At 45.1% G+C, this 19,843-nt stretch overlaps 2 protein-coding genes across 4 annotated transcripts in view; one reads left to right on the top strand and one right to left on the bottom strand.

Annotated features, from left to right (window-relative positions):
* The window catches only part of LOC6599221 (protein sprint), a 110,417-nt gene that overhangs the window by 21,276 nt on the left and 69,298 nt on the right, over positions 1-19,843 (bottom strand). For 2 of the 3 annotated variants that reach the window (XM_026992526.1, XM_026992527.1), the window contains 2 exons: positions 13,105-13,534; positions 52-276 (listed from right to left, as the gene is read on the bottom strand). In XM_026992526.1, the coding sequence (XP_026848327.1) occupies positions 52-276; positions 13,105-13,534 (655 nt within the window). Of the gene's footprint in view, positions 1-51; positions 277-13,104; positions 13,535-17,081; positions 17,832-19,843 lie in introns of all 3 variants that reach the window. The other variant, XM_026992524.1, reaches the window with a different exon arrangement.
* LOC6599222 lies at positions 8,862-10,057 on the top strand. Its single transcript, XM_002024276.2, has 2 exons — positions 8,862-8,930; positions 8,987-10,057. Exon 2 carries the CDS (start codon positions 8,990-8,992, stop codon positions 9,926-9,928), a length of 939 nt encoding a protein of 312 aa, XP_002024312.1. The 5' UTR covers positions 8,862-8,930; positions 8,987-8,989; the 3' UTR covers positions 9,929-10,057.

Raw genomic sequence — 19,843 nt, forward strand, 5'->3', positions numbered from 1 at the left:
TAAATCAATAAATTAATAATTATCGCATTGGGCGCGTTTTCGGACACTCACCCCTTCCTCCTTGCCCTGCAGCAGATGAACGGCACCGGAGCGCTGGAGGTCCGGCAGGAACCACATGGGATGGGTGAGAAGCAGTCGCTCCGTCTGCTCCAGATCGCAGGGCGGCGAATTGTCGCTGGAATCGCGACTGGTCTCCTCGTCGCGCTCATCCTCGCTGGAGGTCTCGCCCTCGGCCAGGATGCCGCCCTCGGAGCTGGACACCAGAGATGTGCGTGACTGTAAGCGATAGAGAAAAGGATATAGGTTAGATACACGAGTAGATCGTAGAGAGTTTCCATTGGGGCTCAGAAACAGGTTTGAATCGCGGTCAATGCCGTTCAATGGTTCCAATCATCACTTTCGGGTGAGCTGAATATTCGTTATTTGTCATTTTTGGAGACCCACACTTCGCTAGTTCACAGCACTAGCCGAAAGTATCGATATGTGCAACTATCGGTTGGGTTTGAATAAAGGGCGATCGTTTTTTACTTCTGGAAAAGCAAAGAACGTTCTCGCATGTTAAGGACCTCCTTCCATCCAATCGCAACTGTTAAAAGCCTTGCTTTAAGCACATTTTCAGGGCTCAGCTGGCTGCAATCTAGGGACAGCACTTTTGCCAACACTTGACACATTGCCATTGGCCATATTTTGTAACATCCTCCATCCATCATACACACATTCACATTACACCATGCCTCCACATTCATTTTGAGTGCGATTCCATGTCAGAACATCAAAAATTGTTACGGGACGCAACTTTAAAAGCGGCAAAGGCCCAGGGCCAGGTCCTGCCAGCCGCCTGCCGCCTGCCTACCAAAACTTGTAGCAAGAGAAGGAGCGGCAGCAGCAGTAGCCGCAGGCCGGGACGACAGAAAACAAGGCGAAAAACAGAGACGAAGCGACTATAAGATACCCCTTCCTTGGATCACAGTCTTGGAATGAAATGACATCTCTATGGCCTTCGTAGGTGTGTACTCCCCGCCCCATAACGGGGTGCACGGTGTGTAGAAGGGCACAGAAAAATTCTGCTGCTGTAGAAGAGGCATCCACAAAGCAGCAGCAGCAGCAGCAGCAGCAGCAGCAGTGGCAGTGGCATAGGCGTTTTTAATTGAAAATTGCCGTGGGCTGGCTTTGAAGTTATCTCTCTCTCTCTCGCTCTCTGTCTCTCTCTCTGGCTGGGTGGTTGCGGGAGTGGAGTGTGTGGCACAGCAGTCATATCGTAGCATACTTTTGTGCCGCATCAAAAGTGCAGACTGCGAGTGGAGTGGCAGTGGCAGTGGCAGGGGAGTGTGTTGTGGCACCCTCTGTCATGCCATGATGATGTTTGCAGAGCGTTAGCGATGCCAAAAATTGATGCCAAGGCAAATGCCTGTGCAAATGAAAAAAATTATTCGAAAATAAATACCACACAAGTTGGGGAGGGAGGCAGGGAGAAACGAGATGCCCAAAGAGATCTGCCTGTATCTGTCAGATAAATGGTTAATGTTGGAATGGTCTCGGTTTGTGGCAATCCACTCGCTTATGCGACATTTTTACAGCAAATTTCTACTTGAGGAAAATGACAATATTTTCTTACATTGAAGGCCGATCTTCAAAACATAAAACATGCGTATTTTATGGCACATTTGAAGTGCTGCTGAGATGGATTTTTGGAAAAGCTAAAGCACGGGACAAAGGGGTCAGAGGGGGGGCAGGATTTAATTCTACGAAGGGTTATTATTATTATTATTTTTTTACGTTATTTTTGCGGAAGAACTTTTACCGCAAAACATTTTTCTTGTAATTAAAAAAAATAAATAAAGAAAAAAGTATAAATAAAAAATATGTGAATGAAAAAAAATGTATGAATAATAAAAAAATATATACATATGTATATATATATATAAATATGAAAAAATAAAATATAAATAAAAAAATATTTAAATAAAAAAAAAATAATAAAAAAATTAAATAAATATAACTAATAAAATATTTATATAATACAAAAATGTAAGTAAAAAAATATATATATAAAAATATATCAATGCAAAAAATATACAAACACAAATTTAATATATTAATAGATTTAATAAAATTGAATGCAAAATGTTTCATTAATTAGTTTTAGGAATCTTCTGTATATATTATATGGAGAAAAAATGATATGGTAATGATATGTTTTATTGGGGTTTTTTTTTGGTTCCTTATATATACAATTTAGGCAGATCCCACCATGGCTTTATTTATAGAAAATGTACTATTTTTGTGGCCTCATGATGGCCCTGCAGGGCTGGGCAGGGCATGGCAGTGCGTTGGTAGAAACTCAAGTGCCTGTCAAGGGGCTGTGGCAAAAAGTCAAGTGGCTCGCTCGTTACCACCACAACAGCGTCATGGCCATGGATAACACCCACCCACCCCCCGCGGGTTCATAAGAAGTGAAAAACAAAAAATAAGGCGGCAAAAAAAGGGTCACTAATTGAGTTATTTCTGGCCGAGTGTCAGATTGGGTTGCCTGACTCACCTTTTTCGATGATACGATACAACATCTACATCTACATCTATCTGGATAGAGGGATGGGTTACGTCCACGGCCACTGGTAGGGGGGCCGTGTGTAAATTTGATTTACGGTGCCGGCAGCGATATTTAATTTTTGATGTCATTTATTAAGCAAAAGCAAAGGAGCGCTTGGACGGCAGAGTGCAGTGGAGTGGAGATCAAGTTGCACGGGTTTCGGTTACATTCGCAGCTGTCTGTGTCCCTTTTCTGACGCATTAATCATACGCAGAGTTGACACAACGACAGGAAATGAAACCAAGAAGCTGCTGCCACACAGAAAGAGAGACCCCAGACATGCCAGACAGGAGTCGTCTCAAGACAAAACGCAATGAAATGGAAATGTAAATGCAAAATGTTCGCCTGTTTATTTGCCAACCATTTAAATGCGAGAGAAGACCCCAGCAGACAGCAGATGATGGAGACATGGGGCAGGGCAGGACAGCGCAAAAAAAAAGAAGAAAAAAAAAGGGAAAATTGCGCAAATCCCTTGAAGAAATGTTTGAAATTTTTCAAAGCTCACAGCGGGGTTTCGGGTTCGGGTTCGGGTTCTGGTCTGGGAAATGTTGCGAAATTATGCTTAAATCAAAAATCACAGCAGCGGCAAAAGAAAGCGCGCACTGCAGGAGGCAGCAGGCAGGAGGCAGCAGGCAGGAGGCAGCAGGCAGGAGGCAGCAGGCAGGAGCACAACCCTTGAGCGAGTCCTGGGACCGGGAGGGCTGTGTGTGTGAGGTAAATGCTGCGCATATTTTATACCCTGCATTAGGTCCTAAGTATTGCTTATTACATCAGTGCGGTGCGGTCCCTTTTCCGGGTGCCGTTGCCCCCCACCCAAGGGCGGAGGGTCGTCTCGAGTGGAGGGCCCCAAAAACCCTCCACTAGCGACTGGGATAGAAACTGTTTGGCATCGTTGTTCAGTGCTCTGTGCTTTGGCAGACGTTCAAAAGTCATTAATTTGATGGTTTATCCAGTAGTTAATTCTCAAAGTCATGTGCAAATTGGCAACCAACCCGACCGAGGGGCGCTGCTGCATTCCCTTCGATCTTGATATCTATTTCTGGCTCTAAAAACGATTCTTATTAAGCTGTGATTAGTTCTCCGCTCAACCCCCAAGAGCCACCCCCAAAGAAACCTTAAAAAAAATCAACTTCTGAGTAGCTGGGCTGCATTTTTGAGTGCCACAGATGAGGGTTGCTGTGTTGCCTGGTGTCCTCATGTGTGGGAGGTGGGGGTTTTGCCTTTTGCGACTTTAAATTTGGCGCAACAATGGACAGCCACTCCTGGCCCAGACCCAGGGCCAACACTTTCACGGCCAAGGACCGGCAGCAGCGGAAGCAGCCACGAGACTGCAGACTGCAGACAGTAGACAGACGAAGAAAGTATTTTCGGCTTCCGTTCTGGCAGCTGTTGAAAGTTCCAGACCCAGTCTCAAGACCTTTCCACCTTTCCGCTAAAAATATTGGCAAACAATTGTCTGGCTCTGGCTCTGGCTCTGACTCTGGCTCTGGCTCTGTCGATGTCTGGGGTGTCTCGATTCCTGCCAATATTGGTGGAAATACTTTTGGCCAAAATTCAATGGCAATATAAAAATTCCCAGCCTGTCCCTGTTCACACATTGCATCCTGGTAGGACTCCTTTCGTTGCCAGCTACTGGCATTTAATAAATTACACAAGAAACCAGGAAAAACGCATGGCAGGGGAGCTGGGGAGAAACTATTTATTCGCTGCCGCCCAAAAGCAGGCAATGACAATTTGTCAAATGCGACAAACAACAAAACTACTGCTTCTGCCACGAAATGAGCCAAGAAGAGGGCCAAGAAAGATGCTAGTCGCCCTCTTTTTTCGTTGGAGATGCTTCAAATTAGAATTAATTCCTATTAGATCTTTCATTTATTATTGTCAGGAGTTCAACAATGATACAAGACTTCTGGGAGCACAAGAGTTGAAGGAAAACAGATGGGAAAAAGGGTTTATAATTACAGCAAAGGGTACGGACCAGCAGAGTGGGAGATGAAGGGGAACCTATCTACTTGTATCTCCATCTTGTACTTGTATCTCTATCCACCGCATAGCAGACACTCCACAGGCAGCCGCCGGTTCGTACTGGCCTTTCCGTAACGCGTCATCCTTCATCTTAATTGCAGATCGAATAAAAATAGTTGATTTATTGACACAATTACAGGGGATATTTAGCTTTTGGTGTGTTTTATAAAGAATTTTTCTGAAGCCAACCCCCAATGGACGGATTTTGTGGCTCCCATTTACCAAGACCTAATGGGATCTCCTTCTGTAGAGTGCAGGGAATTTGCATTCAGGCACAATCTGGAGGATTCTGGATCTGGATTCTTTAAAAGGCTGAGAAAAGTCTTGGCCTGTCTTTGGCTCACACTTTGGATTGGGTTCCAGTGCGAGTTCCAGTCCAAAAATAATGTTTGATCTGTGCTTCCCGACCTCCAAGCTTCAGAGGAGGAATCGCATGAAACGAATCAAAAGTTCTTTGGACACGCCACTCAGGGCTAAGGTGAAAGATCCTTCGGCAAATGGCAAACTTCCGAATCAATTTAATCAAACAGTGGAGTACATTTGTGTATGAAAGGGTAATGTGTCTTTAAATCACTCGCAAATAAAGAAATAATTTAAAGGAAAAAAGGACAGAGAGAGAGAGGGAGAGGGTGTGCCATAGCCAGAGCTTTCAAGGGCATCAATTTTGAAAGGGATTTGTATTCCTCCGCCTCTCAAAAAACAGCCACGTTTCCTGTTTCCGCCTGATCCGCCAGATAACGGGTCATATGAGCAGCAGCAGCCATCCCTCCCCCCCACAGTCGTCGTGTGTCACGGGGTGCGAACAGGATGAGGGATCAAAGTCCCTGCTGCATAAAGCATCTCTTATCGACGACATCCAGGGGCCAGGGGCCAGGGGCCAGGGTCCAGGGTCCAGGGTCCAGGGTCCAAGCGTGAAATTAATTTCATAAAAATCACACACACACGCCCACACACACACACCCACACACACAGCTTCCGCCTACACTGTGCAACAAATTGCATAATTATTTTGTGGCCTTTGTCGGCTCGTTGGATATTAGTGGACAAAAATAAATTGAATACATAAATTGGGAATTTTTAAATTAAGGTGGTCCATAGAATTCTCTTGATTAAACGACCCTCCCAATGATCTCTGGAGGATGTTCCATTGTTTGTAAGATAATTCAAAAGCTGGCCTGCTTTAGGCATAGATTTTAATGATATTAAATCAAAAATAAAACTAAAATGTCCTCCGTGAAACAGGCACACATTTTTGTTTCCTCAAAACTAAAAATTTAAAGCCTATAATTTTTAATTACAATTAAATTAAATTTAAATCAACCAAAATGTAATAAATTTTTTTAATACCATTTTGAATACCATTTTTTTTTGGTTATAATTTTATTCTAAAATAAATATGATTAAAAACCGAAAAAAAATAAATAAAAAAAAATTCAAAATTGAATCACATTAAAATATTTCCCCAGGGTTCCTTGAAATCTATATTAGAATCCTTGGCCACGAACATCCCTTCTGGCGTACCTTTTCAACTGAAAAACTGTCGAAAAACCCATTTGATCCCCTTCCATATGGCCAATGGGTTCCCTTTATGAGGCCCTGTTCCGCTGTGCTGCTGCTGTTTCTGGTATTTTGGACCTTCCTTCACTTGAGTCCAAGCGGAGTGATCCCTTTTCGGTGTTAGACTTCGACTTCTGTGTAAACCCCCTAGAACTGAGGGGTATGTATCTCTAGTGGGGCCCAGAGGCAGGCAGGCAGCCTTCCTTGCTGTTAGTTTGACGAAAGGTGAGCCCTGCACGTGTCCTGCTCTCTTTCTATATATATCTATCCAAGAGCATATCTATATATCTATCCATCTCTCTAGCGATGTGTGCATGCGGGCAAATTGCACTCGAGACTGAATTATTGCCTGACGCAGCGCCGCAACAAAACGTGCAACAGCGCGACAGGATGGTACAGAGGAGAGCAGAGCAGAGCAGACCAGAGGACGGGAGTCCCTGTGCAACATCCGTGGAAATAAAAGATAAATAGCAGCCACGTAAAATGTTGTTGAATGTTTTAAAAAACCATAAAAACCACAGAGAATTACATTTAATGGCAGCAACAGCAGTGGCAGTGGCAGTGGCAGCACAGCGGGACTGTGCCTCAAAAACGGGGAACAAATGTGGGGCCCAACCGCAATGGCAACAACAGAGAGTCCTGGGACCCACAGACAGACGGAAGGACAGATGGAGGAGAGACAGAGAGTCCTCTGTCTGTGCCGACTGTGACGGTGACATCCTCCTATTCCAAAATATTGCGAGGCGAGTGGCGAGAAGCGAGTGGGGAGAGGCGAGTGGTAAGAGGCGAGTGGCGAGAGGCGAGTGGGGAGAGGCGAGTGGGGAGAGACGAGTGGGGAGAGACGAGTGGCGAGTGGCAAGAGTCGAGTAGTGTGTGCAGAAAACAGTTACAGCTGTCAGCACATTCTGATTCTAACGGTTCTACGACGCCGTTCCCCTCCGTTATGAGAGCGAGACGAATGGGCTAATTGAAGCGCCATGTTGTCGATTTGATGCCCAGCGCCAGTGCCAGTGCAGCCGCCGCACTATGAATGCATAATTAACGGGAAGCCAAAGCCTCCGGCCTATCCACCTCCCCGCTCCCGCCCCCCGCGAAGACGAATGGAAATTCGGCAACGTTGCACGCAAAATGCAACCAAAAAGGTGCACTGAGAGAGTCGCACTCGAAACATGCTACAGATATCACAAAGATAGTGAAGGAACGACTGGACATGGAACAGCGATATGTAAATCTAGGAATGGGGAATGGAGTGGAACCAATAATAATCAATATATTATGGGTGGAATCCATGAAAATGGAACATGCAAGGCCAAGGATTGAATATTAGAGGAAGAGGAATATTAGGAGTGAAACATAAACAACTAAAATTTAACCTTGGAGAAGCAAAGGCTGGGAATGGAGTGCAACCATTGATAATGAAGATTGTTTGGTTGCAACCAATGGAAATGGAACATTAGAAAACTGATCAATGCTCTATGAGAGGCTGAAAAATAAACTTGAAAAACCGCAAGAGAACAATGGAACGATAACAGTAAAAACTTAACCTTGGAAAACAGAATGCGGGATATGGAATTGGAATTGGATCATTGGATAAAGATAATAAATAATAATAACGAGGAGGCACTCAAAATGTATGCCCGATACTCAGTCAGTATGGCTCCTCTCCGCCAGAGGGCGCACACATCGTACTACATTGGAACGGGGAATTTTGGCAATGGAACGTTACCATTTACCATCAGAAATGCATAAAAATCTGGCTTTAAATCAGTGGAAGAATAGGAATTCGCTGTAATGTCTCAAAGATCCTGCGATTGCCATGGCACTTCCCTGCCAGCCCTCCCCCACATTTGTTGGGATGGCAGGGCGTTCGCCACTTGTTTCGCTCAGTGTGCGGTTTTAGTGCATAATTAACAAGTGAAAATGGCCAACAGTGCAATTGCAATGTCCGAAAACGGACAAATGGCAAATGCAATAAACATTCAGCTCAAGTAATAAGCCGGCACATAAAATATGCCATTAAATGCCCGATGGCCAGCAGTCCAGAGACCCAAGACGACGAAGACGGAGGCGGCGACGGACAAGAGTCCAGTGGGAGACTGGGAGTAAGGACACAGGGACATACAGCAGGGCACACAGCCTGATGCTGTCAAAAAGTCAAAGCCATTAGGCGGACTCACACAGATACAGACGGCCACACAGACACCAGAGATGCGTCCGGTGCCATCAGAAAGGGAGCAAAATTGAAACCGGAGATGGAAGCGCCCTGACGGGTGTCGCAGGACTCCTCCTGCCAGTCGTCCGGCACCACTTTTCACACGAAACTAAAGCAAATGAACAACGAAATTCCAGGACACACTTCATTAGTGTGTGCCACAGCTCGAGAGTGGAGAGTGGAGAGCCGGTAAGGCGGGGCATGAAAAAAGGCAGGTTGTCTCCACCGCAGGACATGGACAATCATGTTTTGGACGTGGCTCTCATCCAGACGCCTCATTGCCTCTGACAGGCAAAAATATTGCATGTACAACCTTTCAAGCCTGATTGCTGCGGTTTTTTGGGTCGCTCGACAGGACAGGACCCCACCCAGGATGGACAAACATATCGGCAAACATTTTACCTGTAAAGTTGAAGGGAAAATATGCCTTGATTTTTCTGTTTAAGATGTTCTGTCGTTCGAGTCAAAATTCATACTAGGTGGGGTATGAGAACCGATAGATGTACTGAAAATATCCCAGAAGCATCCTGAAGAAGGTTTAAGCAGGTTTGTGGCATAATTTTTATCATTCATTCGAGTAATTCCATCAATCGCAAGGGCAGGCGATGAGTAGAAAGGTTTTCTACAGTGTACAGAAGCCCCACGAAGAAATAATCAACGCCAATGAGCAGGAGAATCAGTCCTACAACCAGGAAAGTCGGGAAGACGCATTGAAGCCGGAAATGGAAGCAGAATCCGAAGAAGAAGCGTTTGAGGATGAAGAAGCATCCCCCAAAGACATTTGTGGGGCAGAGACGAGACACGATCTGGAAATGCCACATGACAAAGCGGAAAACAAAGATGATCAAGCCTATGGCCTGGAAGTGCCTGAGAAAGCCATGAAGATGGATGAATATGTTCAAGAAAATGGCTTTGAAAGGCGTGAAAATAGCAGAAAGAACGATGTCAAGGAGCTGTCTTCCGATGAAGAATCCTTTATGGAGCAGACGGCGGACAGCGTTCAAGCCCTGACTGACGCAGATGGGGAGAGGGAAAAGCTTCAAAAAGATCTGTTGATTCGTAAAGGCAGAATCGCTGTTCTCGAATTGATCAGAGAAAAGAAGTTGAATGTGCGTTATGCACCGCAATTCCTGCAACAGTTGGTGGCACAGACCCAGGGCACCACTCCGGACAATGCACAATATTTCCTACAGCAGATTATCGCAGAGCAAAAGGAGAGCCTGGACCGCAAGGACGGAGAGTCGCTCAAGAAGCTGATCAAGACAAAGATATCAATGAACAAAGAGACCATCATACAGATGTGGATCAAGGAGTACAAGGACAGAAACCCGTTGACCCTGCTGACCGATTTCGATTTGGAGCATTTGGCCAACGGAGAGTCGATTTTTCAGGAGATGACCCACGACCAGATGCTGGCCTACAACACGGTGGAGGGCCAACGACTGGAGACGTGCATGCTCCTGTACAAGGGCATTGCCAGCGGCCTCTTGCTGGCCCTTGGCGGCATCGTGTTGTGCGGCTTGCTGGATTCCTTGTTCGGTTAGCCGGACAGACACTGGATGGGAAGGCTACAACAAAATTGAGCATGCAGTTTAGGCAGCTACAAAATTGCAAGGTTACAAAGAATTCTTTGACAATTGAACTCCCAAATCATTAAAATGTAATTACAATTATCTTATTGTCGTTCTTTGCATGGCGTTTGACAGATTTCCCATAACCAAACGGCCCCACAGGTGTAGTACTTGCACTTTTTGTGTATGAAAATATTCTACAGATCTCGTGTCACGGTGCTGGTGGTTCTATTCCTACCCAATGGAAGGTCGTAAAGTATTTTGTACTCTCGTATTACGATCCACATTTTTGCCATCGGATTTTCAGTATTTTTATGAACAAAATGTAAAAATAATCAAGTATGCTTCTATTTGCGACATTTGGTTAATTTATGTAGGTGTTACAGGGTACAATGGCATTGGGCCGTCGTAAGAATAAAGCAAGAGGATGACGACCACAGAATGACGAAAATGTGCGTGTGAGCATGTCGGAATTGCGTGAATCTCAACTGCAAGAGGCACAAGATGTACGAAATCAACAAAGGATTCATCTCGCCTTCGAGTACGAGCCAAATGTTGAATATTCCGATCATTCAAAAGTGCTGATTGGTGCTCCAGATTGAAACCTCTTCCCGAAGTCGATTCAACAGAAATATTTCCCAAATGGTTTACCCTTAAACCCGCCTTGCATAGACACAGTAACCCCTTCGGAAGCAGGGCATAAAAACCCTAATAGAACAAGCGGCTCAAAGTACAGTCACGTCAAACAAAAAAGGGGGGATTGGCAATGCTCTCTAAGCCGCTGACAAAGCCTCACTAATACCGCTGCAATTAGCAAAAACGTGTGTGCACCTGTACAAACAGTTGCTTCGCCCGCCCCCACCCAAAAAAAAGAAAGGAAACCAGGTGGCAGGATGAGTGCTGTCCACTCGACATGGCCCGAGGCCAGGGGGAGATTAGAGCCCAAAGTTGTTTATGGTCCAAAGGCGGCCGATGGTCCGACAGCATTGCCAGCAGGGATAAAGCATAATGAAAATAATAAAGTTCCAGGACAGCAGCAGGAGCCGGCAGCAGGAGCATTGGTTGGCTCCTGGCTGCTGATCAGCGACTGGCGATAAAAACTTTTGTATGCAGCAGACGAGGCAGAGAGTCGGTTCTGTCGTTGCACGTGTGTCGTGTTTTTAGGGCTGTCTGTCTGTGGTCCCAGCCGACAACACTTTCGACCAGAGCAGACATTTTTATCGCCACCTTCCACAGCTGTCCGTTGTCCGTTGTCCGCTGTCCGCTGTCCTCTTGCTGCTTTTATTGAATATTCATAAATGGCCCAAAAAAGCGGGGAATGGAGGAGGCCTCTGTCTCTGTCTGGAGTGGAAGTGGAATCAATACGACAAGGCAGGAGAGCGTGCAACAGGAAGTGCAACACATGTCTCCACTGGCCACTGCCACTGCCGGGCTTGGCAATCTCCTTTGGCCACTTCAATTGTGGTGTTCCACACACCCACAGACTAGTTTCTCGACTTTGAACTTGTTTGTGTGTCGTCTCGCCGTATTAAGATTTTATTGCCTACATATTTGAGCAGATTGGCAGAGCCCTGTGCCCCCATTCTCATTCAGAAGTTCGGCAACGTTGCCAAATTCGAGCTCTCGCCCAGGCACAAGTGGTATGTATGGAAATTATGAAGCAATTAGAACGCATGACTGCACTCCACTCTTAGCTTCAAATGGAGCCTGAATGCATAGCAACGCATATCAAATTAACTAACAAATTGACTTGTCAAAAACTCTTTTGCCCTCAAGGAAATTACAAACCATTAGCCAGAGAGACAGCGACAGACAGAGGGCTGTTCTGCCCCACACGCCCGCAACGTAAAAGGATTCACAGTTATTAATGAAGAAGAAAAGCCTGGGAAAAGCTCTTATTGGCACGCACGAACAATCTTCCATAATGAAGAACGAAACACTGAGGGATGGGATGGGATGGGATGGGATGGAATGGGAATGGATTGGCTGGTGTCGGACCAGCAGGAAGAACGGAGCTGTAAACGAAGCTATGGTTACCATAAAGATGGTAGATCCTTGGTTTATAAGACAGGCAACCCCCATCGCTATAGCCATCACTGGCTCCTGGGACATCGCACTGAATCCATAAAAACAAAACCGCAGAATCATAGAGAAGGACCATATCTACCAGATTGTCGAATTGGGTTGAGATCGAATCAATATTATAGGGTGTAGCCACCCGCTCTCTCCCTCTTCCACGTCCAGTGTGTGCCCTCTGTCGGAAGTACTTGTGCTAGAGAGGCAAAAATCGATGGTATTTTGTGAAATGTGAGAAACAGAACCAGCTTACTTGCTACATTCCTGTATAAAACCAATACTTACCTTTACTTTTAATCAAAGAGTGCCAAAAGCATTAAATAATTCTGCTAGTGGGTATCTTTTGGTTGGAGTAAGCAAAATCCCACCATTCCCATTCCCCATTCTCTTCTTGAGGCCCAGCAGGGCAACACGTAGCAAATTATGAATGAATGAGTGTGAATGTGAATGCGAATGAATGGAGAGAACCACCCCAGAGACGGGCCCATCGGCAGGCTGCGTAATTGGCACTTAGAGTGTGACACTGCCACTGCCACTGCCACACTGCCACTGCCACACTGCCACATGTGGAAAGCGGCTCGAATTAAGGCTCGACAAATAACCATGGGTCCACCGCATCCGCAGCCCTCCGCAAACCTCCCCAAAATTAGTTGCCATTATCCAAGATTACAGAAAAATGAGCCCCAGTATGACTTTGACTAGGGAATAGTGGCCATATCATATCATCCTCTTGTGTCCCATTAAATAGTGATTCGAGTTTGCTCTATAAATATCTGATTTTTTCCAGAAGAACCTAGTTTTTGCCATAGACCACAAAATAGGGTTGGCAAAGACCCATTTGAAATGAGAGGCTTACCCATATTTGAATTCAAGACAAACCCTACAAAGAGCCATCGATGTTCGATTGTGGAATATATCCTTTCATTGATGGGAAATTTTGACAGGGATTCTACTTGGATCTAATTGGAATTCTAAAGCTAGAAGAGGCTCATAAGCTTGGGGCTTTACCAAGATCTCAAGCCTTATATATCCAATATATTTTGGGTCTCTAAAATCATTTAGCGGACACTCACCTGACTGAGCTCATCTCGGGACTGGCGCGAGCACTTGGGCAGCAGGGCCTCTGTGTCGTCTTCGAAGACGCCGCCGCCATGGGCCATGTCCACCGCATCGTCGATGTCCGTTGTCGGCTCCAGGCTGCTGCTGTGCCGGTGGCTGCGACTGTCTCCGTTCTGGTTCGAGGAGTCCGCCGCCGCCGCCGTCATGGAGCTACCGGTTCCTACTCCGTTCTGAAGGCTCGACTGCTGCTGTTGTTGAGTCTTTTGTGACTGTTGGCCATTGTGATTGTTATTGCTGCTATTTATGTTATTGTTATTGTTGTTGTTGGCGGTGCTGTTGGTGCTGGCAGTGTGGCCAGACTCTCCGCCAATCAACGACTCCGCGTTGGTCTGTGGTGTGGCTGTGAGCCCCCCAATGGCCACCGATGATAGCGGTTCACTTGTTCTGCAAGAAATCAATGGGAAAATGGGAACTTAGTAAAGAAATCTGGTTGTATTCGGCTTAAAGGAAAGCAGTACAGTGCGTTTCGTAGCTTTAAAATTAAGAATCAATAAATTTTTCAACATTTTATATTCGAATCAACCCGAAAGAGTGCAAAACGGCTTTATTTGCGATAGAAAATTCTAAACGATTAACTCGATAAATTTAGCGATAATTATCGATAGCATTTATCGAAGCTTTAACTCATTTCACATACAAAAAAAAAAACGATCAGCAGTCGCTAAGACGGTGTCTGTTTGGTAAAAATAAATAAAACAAAATATATAATAAAAATAAATAAATTAAATAATAAAAATTAATAAATTATGTAGTAAAAAATAAATAAATTATATAGTTAAAATAAATAGATTAAATAATAAAACATACATAAAATATGATAAAAATAAATAAATGAAATAGTAAAAATAAAATAATTTTTAATTAATTAAGTAATATTTCAAATTTGATTTATCCATTTTATGGTATCAATACATATGTACATATTTCATACCTGTTTTCAGGACTGTTTGGTATGTAACAAATATTGATTTAAGAATTATTCAAAAATTAAATAAGCCATTGCAAGAAAAAGGTGTTTGTTTTTTCTAAATTATTTTTTATGAATAATACTAAATGAATATAAGAAAAAAACATGGAATTTTAAGAGGCCTATTAAAAAAAGAAAAAGTGTATATTTTGGTATATTTTATCCAGAACTCCGCAGGCGAACAGCTGGAAATGATTTCATTATTTTCCAACCCCCCAGACACATAAATCGATCTGGTAAATTTCTTTAAATATTCCCCCCCGCCCCGTATTTTGTTGGCTGTCAAACTGCAGTGTCAACCTCCGTTTTTATTTTTCCTTTCTTTTCCACAAGTGGCCAGGCCATCGAATGCCTTGAAGGACTATTCCGTTTCGGCTGGGAGCCACCCATTTGTCAATGAGAAGTCAGCTGTCAAAAGGTTAATTTGCGACACATTTTGTTTCTTCAGCAGGAAGCAGGCAGCAGGAAGCAGGAAGCACAGGACTCGCATCGTCATAGAGTGACGCCTCAAAAGCGGGCAATTTTACGCCATTTTAACAATATTTATACGACAGGACCCCACACAAAATGATATTAATGAATTTTTCCCGCACAAGAAACGGCAACAGAAAAGGAAAAGAAAAAAAAAGAGAAAGAAACTCCTTGTGCGCCTCAAGGACACTGCTGCCTCCTCCTCCTCCAGTCGAATCCAGGCCGGGAAAAAAGATGAAGGACGACCGACCACCCGGTCTGTTGATGGATCACAGAGGGAGGGAAAAAGAATGCGCTGTTTCGACAAACATTCTGACATAATCATGTCAAATTAACACGAAACAGAACGAACAAACAGGACATCGGATCAGCCACATGCAGTAGGGATAATAAAGCACTTGACAAGGCACTAGATTTGAGGCAGGCCCCGAAAAACAAACAGCAAAGCGCCAAATGGAAGTCTGTGCGGCCTACTTTTCGGGGGCGCCACTTAATATGGAAATTATGCCGCCCCAACAGCCACTCCCATCTGCCCTCAAACGTTTGCCTGCTGCTGTCTGAAGGCCAAGATTCGGCGAGGAACTATCTAGCTTAGGAACTAGTTCACGAGTTCACTTTTGTAAGCAACTGTACTTTGATTGATGGCCTCTATTCGGAGGAAAGATCAGCTGCTGCTCCACGGTTCCACTGATAACCGAAAGCATTGCCGAGAAGATTTTGAGTTATGATTAGATTACGACGACTTTATTTTTATCTTGAAATATATTTTGTATCTTTATCTCCCCTTCTCCCTAATCTTGGGGCGACGAGAGCAAACTCAATTATTAGTCTCGAAACAAATGCAAAAGTTCAGGTCCACTGGGAAGTGAGGCCTGGTCCTGGACACACAGGAAGTTTCGCTTCACAGTGCAATCACCCGTCCAGCCATCCCCGAGTTGTCCCCGAAAAGTTTCCCATGAATATTTGCTTGTTCTCTTCCACAATAAGAGATGAAAATGCTTGGTTCTAAATCAAAGTCGAAAACAAAACAGAAAAGTACATAGTACTCGCATGCGGGTGGGTCTCGCCTGCCAGGATGCGGATGCGGATGCGGATGCGGTTGGATTGTAGAGGATTGCAGTGATGGGGGATACCCCAGTGTTGGTCTGAATAGAGTCGAGGGCACTCTGTGTATGCAAATTAGTTGTGACAGCTTTCAAAAAGTTTCACATAGTTGTCGATGGCTGCCAAAAGAGTGCTTCCGTTCTCCTCATTTGACAGCTGACACATCGGAAAGGCAGAGTGCACAAGAGTTCAGAACGTTCAGAGTTCATGGAAGAGAGAGACTGCTGCATTCCTGATGAAGTGCCAGAGGAAGGGCGGCCTTGTCTGTGCCCCACGGGCACACATGCAAAGCTCAAACCGTTTTTGATATGGTAATGTGGCAATGTGGAAATGCGTGTGTGGAATGTACCATTATTAGATTTTTACTCAGTAGACGACTCGTTTTGGGTGTCGTCCTGGGCTCTCCCTCTCTCTCCCTCTCTCTCTTTCTCTCGAGGGTGCCATAAAGTAGTAATACTAATTAAGTTGTGTATTATGCATGTGCAGCATGTGCACCCCCCCAAAGATGAGGAATGAATCTGTGTGCGTGGGTGTGTGCCCCGGGGTGTCGTGTCTGCAGGGATGCCTGCTGTGTGATGTGGCAGGCAGCACTCGACTTGAGCAAGCAGTTGACATCGTTTGCCACCGAACAATGAAACGACTGCGAGTGGAACGAACCGCTCGAGTGGCGACGGGCGAGTGGCGACTGGGGGAGTGGCAGCCAAGTGCTTTGTGGTTGCACATAACCTGAAGTGGATGTCATCGATGAGCGGCAGAGAGCCCGGCCGGCCGGAGACTAGGTCACCTTTTTTCTTTCATCAGAAAAGATCTTTCGCCACTCGGTGCCGAGGCGAAAATAATGATTTTTGGAAGAGCTATTTTTGAAGTTGAGCTATTTGGGAGGGGGAAGTGGAATAGAGGAATGGAAGGTTTCCCTTTGGAGTTATACTCTTAAAGGGAGAAACGTGCATTTGAATCACAGTGGAACGGTGGAATGGAACATTAAATACATATGTATGTATTAGGGGCTTTCTTGGGGCTACTTTTTAAGTCAATTTATTTAATATAGGAATTTCTTCTTACATATTGGTGGAACGGGTGAATGGAACAGCAAATAGCTATGTACACATGTGTAAGGAGTTTCTTAGCCGATTTCTTTTTGATGCTGTACTCTCCTAGATATCAATTTACCGGCCGATCGTAGTGGAACGGTGGAATGGAACACAAATGCATGAGTGTCTATGATGTATATCACGGTATATCTATGAAATTCAGTTCTTCAAGAGTTACGATTCTCTTGCAATCTTAGTGGAACAGTGGATAGGAACAAGAAAAACAGATAGCTATGAGTGTAGGTCCTACTTGATCCTGGATACGCTTTGGGGTTAGGGGGATCGGGGCGAGACTTACCTCGCCTTGCCGTGTGCCTTGAATTGCGACACTTCGGCGTACCGCCTGCCCAGGGGCGCCTCCTGGGGACTGAGCAGAGCATCGTAGTGCAGGGCGCCCGGCGGGATGCCCTTCAGCAGCTGGAGACCAGCATTGGAGGGCAGTGATTGCCGCTCGGTGACATCCTCGCCGCGATTGGCAAAGTTCTTGAGCTGCTCCCGCAGGGAGTAGTCCACAGAGCTGGAGCAGGAGGTGGACTCGGAGGAGGAGGCGCTGGAGATGGAGCGTGGACCGGGTGGGCCAGCGTTGCCGTTCTGTAGATCCTCATAGGCGGCATGGGCATCCTCCGAAGTGGTGCTGCTGCTGCTGCTGTTGCTGCTGTTGCTGCTGGTCCTGGAACTGGAGGCCGATGACTGATTGCTGTCCATGCTGGCAATCGAATTGCGATTGCCATTCTCCAGCAGCAGTTCCTCCTGTTTGGATGTGGCACTGGCATGGGTCTGCATCTGCAGCTGCATCTGATTCTGATTGGGATCATCATCGTCTCCGTCCACCTGCTGTGGCACAATGATCAGGGATGTGCGCTTCCTGAGCGTCTCGTCCTTGGCGTTCATATTCTGTTTAAGAGTCTTGTCCGACTTTGTGTAGACAATCACCTCCACCTTGGTGGAGGCATCGCTGCACTCCACCACCGATGGAGCTCCTCCTACTCCTCCTACTACTCCTCCTCCTCCTCCTCCGATTGTGGCCGTCTCGTGCGACATTCTCGTGCTGTAAATTCGCTTTGGATTAGAGAACGAGTGTCACGGAATGAAATCGAATCGAAAATTATGATGCTACCAACTTGTGCAACTCATGAAGGAACCTGCCACTGCCGCACACCCACACACACACACACACACACATGTGTCAATCTCTTTTATTGATTCCGACATTTAATACCCTCCCTTGCATATCCGATGAGCACCACACTCGGTGCAGGGCCCCTTAAAATGTTATTACCAATAAAATGCCAAGCCAAAACATTGTCACAGCGGGGCAACACCTGCCATCTGTCACCATCCCCCTTCCCCCATACCCTTCAGGCATCCGTCCATTGGCCAGGAGCTTCAAAATGAGACCATTCTTAGACGTACGAACACGTGCCTCAACATTAAGATACTAGCAAGCGTACGATCCAGTCCAGAGAAAGACCCCCAATATCGGATATCCCTTATCATTCTGCCTTTGGGACATCCAGGGTAAATACAGGGCATACAACATTCCACAGCATTCAACTGTTTGTTGTATTATGAATTTTCAATAATAATATTTCTTGAGTGCTTGGTGCTTGGTGTCTTCTCTTCTGTTCTGTTTTGACACTCTGTGTGGAAGTATCGCATTTCGTTTTGTGGAACAAAATTATTATGCATTTCTCCACACAAGCGACAGAGACAGCGGAAGCCAAAAGACAAGATACTCTAGAGTCCGCAGCTGTCATGACTGTTCGGAGCATAACGCATGATTCCCTCAGTCCCACTCTCAAGTCCCTGAACACAGTGATATAGCCCTAAAAGGTTCATGCTGAGCCTACATAGGGATAAGCCGATAGATAGAGCCGCGAAGTCCACTCCGAGTAGCAGTTTGTGTCCCATCAAATGTTCTGCGATGCTGCAATGAAGGCAGGTCTATAGGATTGGCAAGATTCTACCAGAGTACCAGTTTAAATTACGACTAACGACTTGCGATTTTAGTATACAACAAATCAAAATATATCTGATCAAAAGATCATTGATCTGAAAGCTCAATTGTTGTGCTTAAAGTCCAGAATAAGTACAACAAAAGTATATTCATTCAGTAACAATTTCTGACGATAAGCAACGATTGCAGCTATGGTTTTTTTCACATTTTGTTTGTTGTTCGAAAAGAAACCCCATTAAAAGCCATGGGGCATGGTACATTCGGTCCATTTTGCGTCGTCTTTTGTGGTCGAGTGAATTTTCAATTTATTTATTTGTTGTTTCTCTTTCTCTCTCTCTCTCTCTCTCACACACGCACAGGGGAAGTCCAATGTATGCATGTTTCATCATTCGGTTAACCAAATAATGTCCAATTCTTGGAGATTTGTCGCCGAGCGCTTCCGCTTATCGTCAAGAGTTTTGCCCCAATGCCAAACGGAAGGCAAAACAAATACACAGAGAGCAGACAGAACAACCACGAAAGAGGACAAACCACTGGGATTGCAAAATGATTTTAATTCTTGAATATGAAACAGGCCATTGGATTCCGTAGTTCATTTCATAGTTCATTCTATAGGTCATTCCATAGTTTATTCCACTGTTCATTTCTTAGTTCATTCCATAGCTCGTATCACAGTTCATTCCGTAGTTCATTCCACAGTTCATTCCATAGCTCATTCCACAGTTCATTCCATAGCTCATTCCATAGCTCGTATCACAGTTCATTTCATAGTTCATTCCACCCGCCATTCCATAGTTCATTCCGTAGTTCATTCCACAGTTCATTCCACAGTTCCTTCCACACTTTAAACGTACCCCGGAATCATAAAACTCTAAAACATACTGTATTATTCTTTGACGCTGCACAAATTTCGCATAAGCGAATGGATATCATTCCTCTCTCCTCTTTCACGCCCACAAATGCATGTTCTTTCCCATTTAATCGCATTTTCGATTCATAAAACATTGCAATTCGAATGCTAAGTGATTCCAGAGTTCCCGAGTATAATTGATACTTTCACGAATCCGCAATGCGATGCTATCCGATGCGATGCGATGCGATGC

Source organism: Drosophila persimilis, unplaced genomic scaffold (genome assembly GCF_003286085.1).
Source record: "Drosophila persimilis strain 14011-0111.01,24,50 unplaced genomic scaffold, DperRS2 tig00000735-arrow-arrow-pilon, whole genome shotgun sequence".
In the NCBI taxonomy this organism is placed as follows: Eukaryota; Metazoa; Arthropoda; class Insecta; order Diptera; family Drosophilidae; genus Drosophila; species Drosophila persimilis.